This window comes from Protobothrops mucrosquamatus, unplaced genomic scaffold (genome assembly GCF_001527695.2).
Source record: "Protobothrops mucrosquamatus isolate PMUCROS unplaced genomic scaffold, P.Mucros_1.0 scaffold1399, whole genome shotgun sequence".
Taxonomy (NCBI): Eukaryota; Metazoa; Chordata; class Lepidosauria; order Squamata; family Viperidae; genus Protobothrops; species Protobothrops mucrosquamatus.
This window is the reverse complement of record NW_015387584.1, coordinates 544,039-554,567: the sequence shown is the minus strand read 5'-3', so window position 1 is coordinate 554,567 and position 10,529 is coordinate 544,039. Positions and strand designations below refer to the sequence as shown.

General features: G+C 38.3%; 2 protein-coding genes across 2 annotated transcripts; both read left to right on the top strand.

Moving 5' to 3' along the window:
- The first annotated feature begins 384 nt into the window (after window positions 1-384).
- Window positions 385-1,326, top strand: LOC107292654 (olfactory receptor 9G4-like). Its single transcript, XM_015821765.1, has one exon. The coding sequence runs from the start codon at window positions 385-387 to the stop codon at window positions 1,324-1,326; it is 942 nt and encodes a 313-aa protein (XP_015677251.1).
- An 8,036-nt stretch (window positions 1,327-9,362) lies between these two features.
- Window positions 9,363-10,304, top strand: LOC107292653 (olfactory receptor 9G4-like). The gene has a single exon (XM_015821764.1). The coding sequence runs from the start codon at window positions 9,363-9,365 to the stop codon at window positions 10,302-10,304; it is 942 nt and encodes a 313-aa protein (XP_015677250.1).
- Window positions 10,305-10,529: the final 225 nt, after the last annotated feature.

Below are 10,529 nucleotides of genomic sequence, written 5' to 3'. Positions count from 1 at the left end.
TTTCTGAGATTGTGGATTTGGGGTTTTCATGAGCTGTAAGCCATAATCATCACAGTTATGACACATCACGGCTTGAACTATCTTGCTTTGCATGTAATGAGTCTATCTCATATATTAGGTTCACCTTTTAAGTTGCATTACTGAAATAAATGAACTTTTGCACGATATTCTAATTTTTCGAGTTTCACCTGTATGTATAGAATGTTAAAAACTGGAAGCCAAATCAATTTTGGGCAAAGTTAACAGCAGCATACCAAATACTGTAGGTCAAAAGGTTTTCAACACCTGGCTCAAAACCATAGCACAAATTCTGTATTCTGGGGCTTAAAATTGTCAAATGTTGACTTATTTTTGTTTTCTAAACAGGTTATGCTTATGAAAAGGATGGAAGTGGAAGGCAATCGGACACTGGTTACTGATTTTGTCCTTGTTGGGTTTACAAGAGACCCATTTCTACGAATAATCTTCTTTGTGCTGTTCTTGGCCTCCTACACCATTACACTGACTGGGAATCTGGGCCTCATGACCCTGATCTACATAGACTCCCGCTTGCACACACCTATGTACTTCTTTGTGGGCAGCCTTTCCTTCCTGGATGTCTGGTACTCCTCAGTCTACACTCCTCGGATCTTGTCTGACTGTGTATCCAAAAATAATCACATGTCCCTAGCTGGTTGTGCAGCACAATTGTTCTTCTCTGCTGGCTTGGCCTATAGTGAATGCTTCCTACTGGCTTTCATGGCCTATGACCGCTATGTGGCCATCTGCAACCCACTCCTTTATATCATTGCCATGCCCAAGAAGCTCTGTATCCAGCTGCTGGTGGCAGCTTATGCAGCTGGCTTTGCCAATGCCATTGCGCATATTAGTAACACTTTCCGCCTACGCTTCTGCGGGAACAATGTCATCAATCACTACTTTTGCGATGTGCTGCCTCTTCTGAAAATGTCCTGTGATGATATAGGGTTCTATGAAGTCATTCTGACTGCTCTCATAGGTTGCAATTGGCTGGTAACCTCAGCTATCATCCTGAGCTCCTATATTGGTATTGTGGGAGCCATCATTCGTATGCATTCATCTGCAGGGAGACGCAAAGCCTTCTTCACTTGCTCAGCCCACCTGGTGTCAGTTACCCTCTTCTACGGCTCCATTCTTACCATGTATTGCAGACCCAAATCTCAACTCACTCCAAATTGGAACAAGGCAAATGCATTGTTCTATACTGTAATCGGCCCTCTGGCCAACCCTTTCATTTATAGCTTACGCAACAAAGATGTGAAGGCAGCTTTCAAGAAAGTCTGGGAGAGATTCACATCATCTAAATGAATGTTATTGATACTGTCTTTCTCCAGAGTAGATTTCAGATAATAAACTAATCACCGACTGTAGTGTCAGCCTTCCTTCCTTCCTTCCTTCCTTCCTTCCTTCCTTCCTTCCTTCCTTCCTTCCTTCCTTCCTTCCTTCCTTCCTTCCTTCCTTCCCTCCCTCCCTCCCTCCTTCCTTCCTTCCTTCCTTCCTTCCTTCCCTCCCTCCCTCCCTCCCTCCCTTCCCAATGGTTGAGAGAGCCATTTTCAATATATCTCCACATTTAATTTTTTTGGCAGACAATTGTTTCCTTTGCATGCATCATCCCAGTCCTTCTCTGACCTGACAGCAATCTTCGAAGAATGATACCCAGGGAGGGAAGCCAAATGGTATATATAATCCTTTCTTTCAGCTCTCAGAGCAGAGAGAAACAGATGTTGCATTATTTCAAAGGTTTTCCATGACTTCCACACTGGGAAAAATTGTCTATTTTTCAACAGCATGTATTCTGTGTGGTGTTTTCAAGTACACTGACCTTACTTGAAATTGTCAGACATTTTTAGCCAGATGTTATTTTATGGAGAAGCAAAGAGAGACCTCAGGGTTAGATTCGCAGAGGCTCTCTTGAGTAAATGAGGTTGACAGCTTTTTTGGGGGACTTAACATGGGAGATATCCTACTTCTCGTGAAAATTGCTGTTAGGAATAGAGTTAGGCTTGCATGAAGTGTGGGCCAATAACATCTGGCTAAGACAATTTTCCCTGTGAGGAAGTTACTCTCTCCCCTCAGAATAGCTGGCACAATCCAACCTCTTAATTCAAACTTTTAAATCATTTTAGCACAGGGGTGTCAAACTGTCAGCCCATGGGCCGGACGCATGTATGTATTTCATTTTGAGAGCGGGCAACTAAATTTCATTTTTGATGTGTGCCGTTGTGCCCACAATAAAAAAATGACAATAAAGGTTACCTTATCTTATCTTAGGGTCATGCCGAAACCACACCCACCCCATTGCCGGAATGGAAAAAAAGTTGTGATATGTCACGACACGTCATGTGACATTGCGAGTTTGACACCCCTGTTTTAGCAGATTTTAATTTGCTTCATGTTTTCAGTCTTTATCAATTCCATTTCCACTCACCTGGCAAGCTGACCTGTAACAGAGCTCAGCCCATGCCTAGAATCATGACATTGACATGTGGATAAGGAGTATCATTCTTTGCTCTTGGGTTGGAGGCAGTGGTGGGATTCAGATATGTGAACAAACAGTTCTCTGTGTGGATGCCACTTCTGTAAGTCCATTCTGGGCCTGGGCAGCAAAAAAATAGCTACCGGTTCTGCCAAAGCGGTGCAAACCAGCTGAATCCCACCACTGGTTGGAGGGGATGTGTGTGAGCATTTATATTGTATTACTAGTTAAATTCTGCCAAATTAAACAATGGCTTGCTAATGGGGAAATAAAATGTTATGCAGGGAATGCTTCAAAGTGTTAATGTGTGTGGATATTCATATTTTTCAATTCTACACTGCATTCAAAGGAATGAGTTTGAAAACCCATAAAAATAAAATTATTTTTTTTTAAAAAATAAAATAAAATAAGGCTTGTTTTTCTTGTATAAGCTACTGATTTTTAAAAATTCAAAAAAAATATGAATGCACAAATTGTAGTTTATTTCCAAAATATAATGATGCCCTGGGTCCTAGGAATTGGACTAGAAGGCCTGCAAGATCCCTTCCAACAGGTGCCCTGTTTCAATTAACTGGGATTTGTCCTCTGCTAATCGGAGGAAAATCCATGGGGACCTCATTGCTGAAAATGCACAGAAGAGCACAACTGCCATGCTCAAATTTCTCAAGACAAGAAGTGACCACTATATACTTACAACACTCAAACTATTCAAAGTCAAGCCAATGGCACAAGTTCTCTACAGAGCTCAGCTGGGCCCCTTCTACAGTTTTGCACCATTACAACATGTTCAATCCAAATTTCTAACATTGGCCCTTGAGGTCCTCAAATGTATTTCTAATGCCTCCCTGAGATTGGAGTCAGGCTCATGAAAATGAAGGCTAGAGTGGAGATGACCATACTCAATTACTGGCTCAAATTCTCCTTTTTTTCCCCTTTGGCTTGCTTTACTAACTATGAGAGATGATTTTTAATCTACATGAAAAAAGGCCACTGCAACTAAAGCCTCATCCTTGAGCTTCTCTACAAGTCTTCTACTGAGCACAGGATATGATCAGGCCAAAGGTCTCACTAAACAGCATATAGCAGACACAGAGCCCCAATTGGATCTAGCCAGGTCCCCAACTTTTATTGTCAATGAATCTGATAGATTCTCTGTCTCTAAGACTGACTGGCATTTTTCTTAGTGCAGTAATCTCTCTTTTCGACTCCTCCCCAAGATGGCTGCTAAACAGTAGGAAGATTTTTCTCTCCTGTTGACGATCTGCCTATTTTGCTGCCAAAGCTGGTTCTTTGGCAACCCTGCTCCCTGGATTTGAATGGGAGCATTTAAAAATGACCCAAGAAGGTTTTCAGATGATCATGGACCCACCCAGGACAAGGAATCTTGAGTTCACTTAAGCATGTCTGAGTTTCAACTACATTTTTTAAAGCTCCTGTTTTGCTTTGCTTATTATCTTTAAAAGTTGACAGGCTGGTTGAATGGTGATTTATTTTAACCCCTGCTGGATTTTATCTGGGTTTTTTTCTTGTTCTTTTCGTTTTAACTTTTTGGCTATTTTGAATAATGTTTTTCTTCTGTAATGAAAACACGGCATGTCTTAGAGTACCGGAAGTGTTTGGACTTCGATTTACACAGTGCTTTTTTTCTTAAAAAAAAAAAAAAAAAAAAAGGTGCCGGAACTCACACACGTCATACAACCCGCCTTGCCTACCCTATAAGGTTCCATCCAAAAAAGGTGCCGGAACTCTGTTCTGGGCGTTCTATGAGAAAAAAAGCCCTGGATTTACATCTATAGTGGACTTTCACTACACTTTGAGATTATTTTTTCAAAAAAATTTTTTTTTCCTGGACTGAAACACCTAAAAATATTTTCCCTGGGAATGTGGTCATTAATATAGTAGACAGATGACAGGTTAGTAATTTGTAAATGGAATTAGAAATTTGAAAAATGTGGGGGGCCTGTTTTGTAAGGGGTGGGAAACCAATATTGTTAGAATATATTTACCACTATTTAACTAGGAGGGACAATATGTGTATATATGTTTGTAGGGGGGGTTGCACTTTTTTAATGTTTTGTTTCTTTTGGAGTTTTTTTGTTTGTTCCTGTGAATTTTCTTTTTTGAAATTTTGTATTTTAACTTTGTTTGAATAAAAATAAAAATCATTATGAAAAAAAGTAATCCCTCTTTTCATTTTTCTCATCAGTTTATTATTTCTTTCATTGCCTCTCTCTTTTTTTGAATGTTTCTGTAAAATTTGTTTAAATAAATAATTACAATAATTTTAAAGGGATAGCTACTATGAAATCTACATTCCACAATTTTTTTTTCCAGAAAAGACCCTTGTAACAGAACCTCTAAGGGCCCTCAACAAGGACGATGAATGCTTATCTGGAGATCTCAGGTAGCCTCAGGGAATGATGATTTTTCTTTTTTCTTTTTTTTTAGATGAAACTCCCTTTGGAGAAATTGAGAAAAAACGTTTGGCATGATACCAATCTTCCACTTCAGACCATCAAGAGGAAAGACTCAGTTTAAATACTTCCACAGGGAATGGAAAGACCCTAATTTAAAGAAGTATTGTTCTTACCTTACTCAGAAAAATACAAGGCTCCCATATAGGCTGCTCCATTGGCAGGTCCAAAGGACATAGCAGGAAAATATACTCAGCTTCATTCAGGTAAGTTTGGCATATCTGGAAATAACTTAGATGTCAGATTTTATGACTATTGCAGTTATGTCTCATTTTGTCACCTGGGGTGGAAAGAAAGCTGTTCACAGCTTTGAGGAAAGAGGACAGTAATCTGAATCTAAGTAGAGATGGCAATGCACTGATGAGATGAGTTTTAGGAAGAATCTCAGCTGAAAATCTTTTGGCTGTACAAGGGGAATTAGAGTAGTTCCTTTCTGCTGCTCCACAGGCTGGAAATGAGATCACTCAGTGACGCCAGGAAGATTTAGGCATGGAGTTAATGACACTAAGGAATTGAAATTTGGAAGAGATTTAGGAGAGATTTAGTAATTGATGCTAACTAAGGAATTGAACTTACAATGCAGGTAAGCTGCACAAGGATAAACCCTGAAAGTGTTCCCAGTAAGTAATGAAAAAGAAACAAGTTAAGAAGAAAAATTGACAAAAGTAAATAATTTAGGAATTACTTTGGAAAATATTGGGAGCATTGGGAGTATATTCGGAGATATTTTACGCCAGAATCTTGATAGTAAGGTTGAAACTACTGAGTCCAATAATAATACTGTCAAAATAAAGGGAAGTTTGAAAATGAGAGACTGGAACATGTTCAGATATTAATTTGATGCCACATTTGCAGTTGCAAGTTCCTCAGATTTGTTGATTGTGAATAAATAACAGAAAATCTACTAGGATGATTTTCTGTGTCTTAATTTAAAATACTATATATTGGTTTATTATAAACTCTCGTTCTTTCATTTCTTTTTTCCTTTGCGGCCCCTACAAAATTAAGCTTTTAAAACTATTGGGATGGTTTACTATATTGATTTAAAAGTGGTTTTATAACACAGAAGACGGAATGCATTGATATGTCTCTGAAGCACAGAAGTGGTAGAAGCCCTCATCTCAGGGTGGGGAACATGGACATTGTATTCCCTTCAGGTCCCTCCTCTCATTTTCATGCCCTTGATTGATTTTCTCCTTTCTCCAACCTGAGCCTTTCCCTGCTCAGGATTACTCATCTGTTTCAGCCATCTGAGCTCTTTACACAGACTTAGTTAGAACTGCTGAAGCCCTTCTACAGAAGAGTTGGAGATATAGGCACTGAGACAGATATCCTATCACAATCCTTAACCCAGTCCCTTCTTTGCAACTCTCCAGCTGTCTTCTTGTTTACACTCTGAGCCATTTAGCTATTTTTGCAAACATACTGAAATTATGATTGGGGGCAATATGCTGATTCTGTAAACCACTCACAGAGTACTGTAAAGCAATATGGGTCAGTATACAAGTCTAAGTGCTATTGCTATTATTATTTCAATGCACTGTTATTACTACAGTACTTTCTCATGCTATTGTTTGTAATCAGTCTATATAATCTTCTTGTAGCAGCTAACTAGATAGTCCACTGTTGCTTCAGGTTTTTTTGTTTTGTTTCATTGTTGGTTTTTTTAAGAGATGAGATTTGCTATCTGTTGCTGTCTTCTATATTTTGTCTTTGTACGCATTTGTTCTTATATATATATATATATATATATAAAGTTTTTATTAATTTTTTCATACAATTCAGTATTCAACAAACATATTGTCTGAGTTTATCATTCACTAATACAAATTTAATTCCTAATCCTTTATTCTTTTCTCCAGCCATTGATAAAATAAGTCCCAAGTTTGAAAGTATTCTGTCCATTTCCACACATTCTAGTATTTTTTAAATTATTTCTTCCTCTGGTGGTATTTCTTCATTTTTCCAGTGTTTTGCGAATATTTGCCACTGTTATCACATGTAGAATCAAGTATATACTTTGTTTATCAATCCTTTCTGGCATTATATCTAATAAAAAAGTTCAAGTTTAAAATCTACATGTTTTCCAAACATCTTTTCTAGCCAAGTATGTATTTTTGTCCAATACCTCTTTGCTTTAACACATGTCCACCCTACATGATAATAAGTACCTGATTTGTGCTTGCATTTCCAACATCTGTCTGACATATTTTTAAACATTTTTGCTAATCTTGCTGGTGGCAAGTGCCATTTTAGTAGTAATAATAATAGTAATAATAAAGTTGGAAGGGATCTTGGAGGTCATCTAGTCCAATCCCCTGCTCAGGCAGGAAACCCTATGCCATTTCAGACAAAAGGCTTATTTTATATACCGGTATATAAAATTTTATATAAGTTTTCCTTGTAGGAAGTTGATACTGTCAATTTATAGTTTCTTTCCCACACGTTTTGCCATTTTTCTAAATCTACATTATATCCAAAATTCTTTGCCCATGTTATCATTGTTTCTTTAACTTGTTCATTTTCCATTTTCAAATTCAATAAAAGGTTATAGATTTTCTTAATTAATTTCTCATCAGAGGTTAATAATGTCTGATCAAACAAGGTCTGCTCTTTATAAAATCCATACAGTTTAACATATTTATTGTATATAACATGCATTTGTAAGTATGCCCACCATGATAGATCAATACCCTGATTTTCCATCTCTTGTTGAGATTTTAGATTCCCTTCAGAATTTAGAATATCTCCATATGTCCATATTTTCTCGAAACTGACTAAGTTTGGATGTACAAATTCTTCCATTGTTAAAAGCCATCCTGGAATTTTCAAGTATATTTTACACTTTATTTTTTTCCCAGTTAGTAATAATGTGTTTCTTATATAATGGTTTTGAAAATATTTATGAATTTTATTTTTCCCTTACCATAAGAAATTGTGCCAACCAAGTTGTAAATCATGTCCCTCCAAATATAACAACCTTTTATTTCTAAGAGTTATCCATTCTTTTACCCATGTTAGTACAGATGTTTGATAGTATAAAACCCACTCTGTATGCATTTGTTCTTAACACTTGGTCTTCTGCAGCGAGAATTAGTCCCTTTGCCTCTTTATTTTCCTGCTCTTATCCATTGCCAGATCTTTAATAATTATTATAATGGTTGGTCTCATAGATGATCATGATGATCATGATGATCATGAGTGGGTAATCTACAGTTAGATTCAAGTCATAAACAAACAAGTAGCCTTTAAGCAATTTCTAGCAAGATAGCTTTTGAAAAATTAGAATATTCAGGTTCCATCCCCAACTCAATATTTACAGATATTAAGGAAATCCTTTATGTCAGCAGCCCACAACCTTTTAGGCACCAGGGACTGGTTCCATGGAAAGAGGCTTTTCTGTGGACCAGAGGGGGCATGGTTTCATGGGCTGCCAACACCCCACAGATGGGGCTTCGCTTGTTTGCAAGGCCCAGTTTCAGGCATGCTGTGGATAGGTGCCAGTCCATGGACCGGGGGTTGATCTGCTTTAGGTATTGATCCAAGGGCTCCAATCACAATTGGTATAACAACAATTTCTTTTTCCATAGGTGTTCAATTTTGATCTAATTTTTTCCAGTTGTTTCTCCTCAATCTTAGCATCACCTGGTAAAGTCACTTCAATGAACCAACCTTTCTTCTTTTCAATAACTGTTATATCAGGCATGTCATGAACCAGATGCCTCTCTGCCTGGATAATAAAAGTCCTATAAGATCTTACCACTGATTTTCCGAAATGCTTTCAACTTGATGGTTCTAGCAGTTATTCATGCAGTACATTCAAATCCAAACCTCTGGGCCAAGTTTCCAGTGAAGTATTTTGGCAGTTATTATTTAATATTATTACTAAAAATTAATTATGTTCATCACACAGTCAGTCAGACTGTGTTCAGACTGGATTTGGCATTTTTGACTGACAAATTTAGTCCTTGCCAAAGACCAGGGATAGGCAGATGTGAATGTTTGACAGTATTGTTGTAGTTATTGTTTAAACATGTATGCTGATTGTCCTGATTCACAATAAAATTTGTTTGTTTGTTTGTTTGTTTGCTTTATATGCTAAGACCAGTCATTAAAAAAGGTTTGCAAAACACATAAAATCATGTGCACCTAATGCAATGAGAATGTAATGCTATTATTTTCATGTAAAGCCAGTATTCCATCAAAGTTTACAAACTGTTCAAAAACTTAAAGAAAAATCAGTTTGGGGCAAAATTAGCAATAGCATATCAAATATGCTATTTTCAAAATATCTTTCAAAGTTATAGCATGAATGCATTATTCAGGGCCCAAAATTGCAAGACCTTATTTGTTTTTCCTCTTGGTTTTCCTCTCTATGCAGGTCATGGGAAAAGATGGAAGTTGAAAACAATCGCACATTGGTTACTGATTTTGTGGTGGTTGGGTTTACAACAGACCCATTTCTACACACAGTTCTCTTTGTGGTATTCTTGGCCTCATACATCCTAACGCTGACTGGGAATCTGGGCCTCATAGCCCTGATCTATCTGGACTCCCACTTGCACACACCCATGTACTTCTTTGTGGGCAGCCTTTCCTTCCTGGATGTCTGGTATTCTTCGGTCTACAGTCCTCGGATCTTATATGATTGTTTGTCCAAGAACAATCACATTTCCTTAGCGAGTTGTGCAGCCCAGTTCTTTTTCTCTGCTGGATTGGGCTGGAGTGAATGCTTCCTATTGGCCTTCATGGCCTATGACCGCTTTGTGGCCATCTGCCACCCACTCCTTTATGCCACTGCCATGCCCAAGAAGCTCTGTGTCCAGCTGGTGGTGGGGTCTTATGTAGTTGGGTTTGCCAATGCTATTGCACACACTGGTAACACTTTCCGTCTACATTTCTGTGGTAGTAATATCATAAACCACTACTTTTGTGATGTGCCACCACTATTGAAAATGGCCTGTGATGACAAAAAGGTTTATGAACTCATCCTGACTGCTCTCATTGGTTTCAGTTTGCTGGCAGCCACTGCTGTCATCGTGAAATCCTACGTTGGTATTGTGGCAGCCATTATTCGCATCCGTTCCGCTGCTGGGAGACGCAAGGCTTTCTCCACTTGCTCGGCTCACCTGGTCTCTGTCTCCCTCTTCTATGGCTCCATGCTCATCATATACTCCACACCTAACTCTTATCACACTCCAAATTGGGACAAGATAAATGCCTTGTTCTATACTGTAGTCAACCCTCTGGTCAACCCTTTGATTTACAGCTTACGCAACAAAGATGTGAAGGCAGCCTTCAAGAAAGTCTGGGGGAGATTCACCGCACACAAATGAATGGCAAACTCCTTCTTTAGGGTAGACTGCAGATAATGAAATTAACCTCTAGGCTTCAATGTCTGCCAGCCAACCAGCCAGTTTCCTCCTTCCCCCTTTTGCTTCCTTCTAAGAGAAAGTGGAGAAAGTCAGGAGACCAGAATTAACTTCAAAGATCAGCAATCATCCCCAGGCTCACAATCCCTATGCATACTTTTCTTCGCCAGCAATTTTTTTTTTTTTTTT

Bases quoted from the DNA above. Each gene is read 5' to 3' on its own strand.
- LOC107292654 (XM_015821765.1), top strand. From the start codon at position 385: ATGGAAGTGGAAGGCAATCGGACACTGGTTACTGATTTTGTCCTTGTT.
- LOC107292653 (XM_015821764.1), top strand. From the start codon at position 9,363: ATGGAAGTTGAAAACAATCGCACATTGGTTACTGATTTTGTGGTGGTT.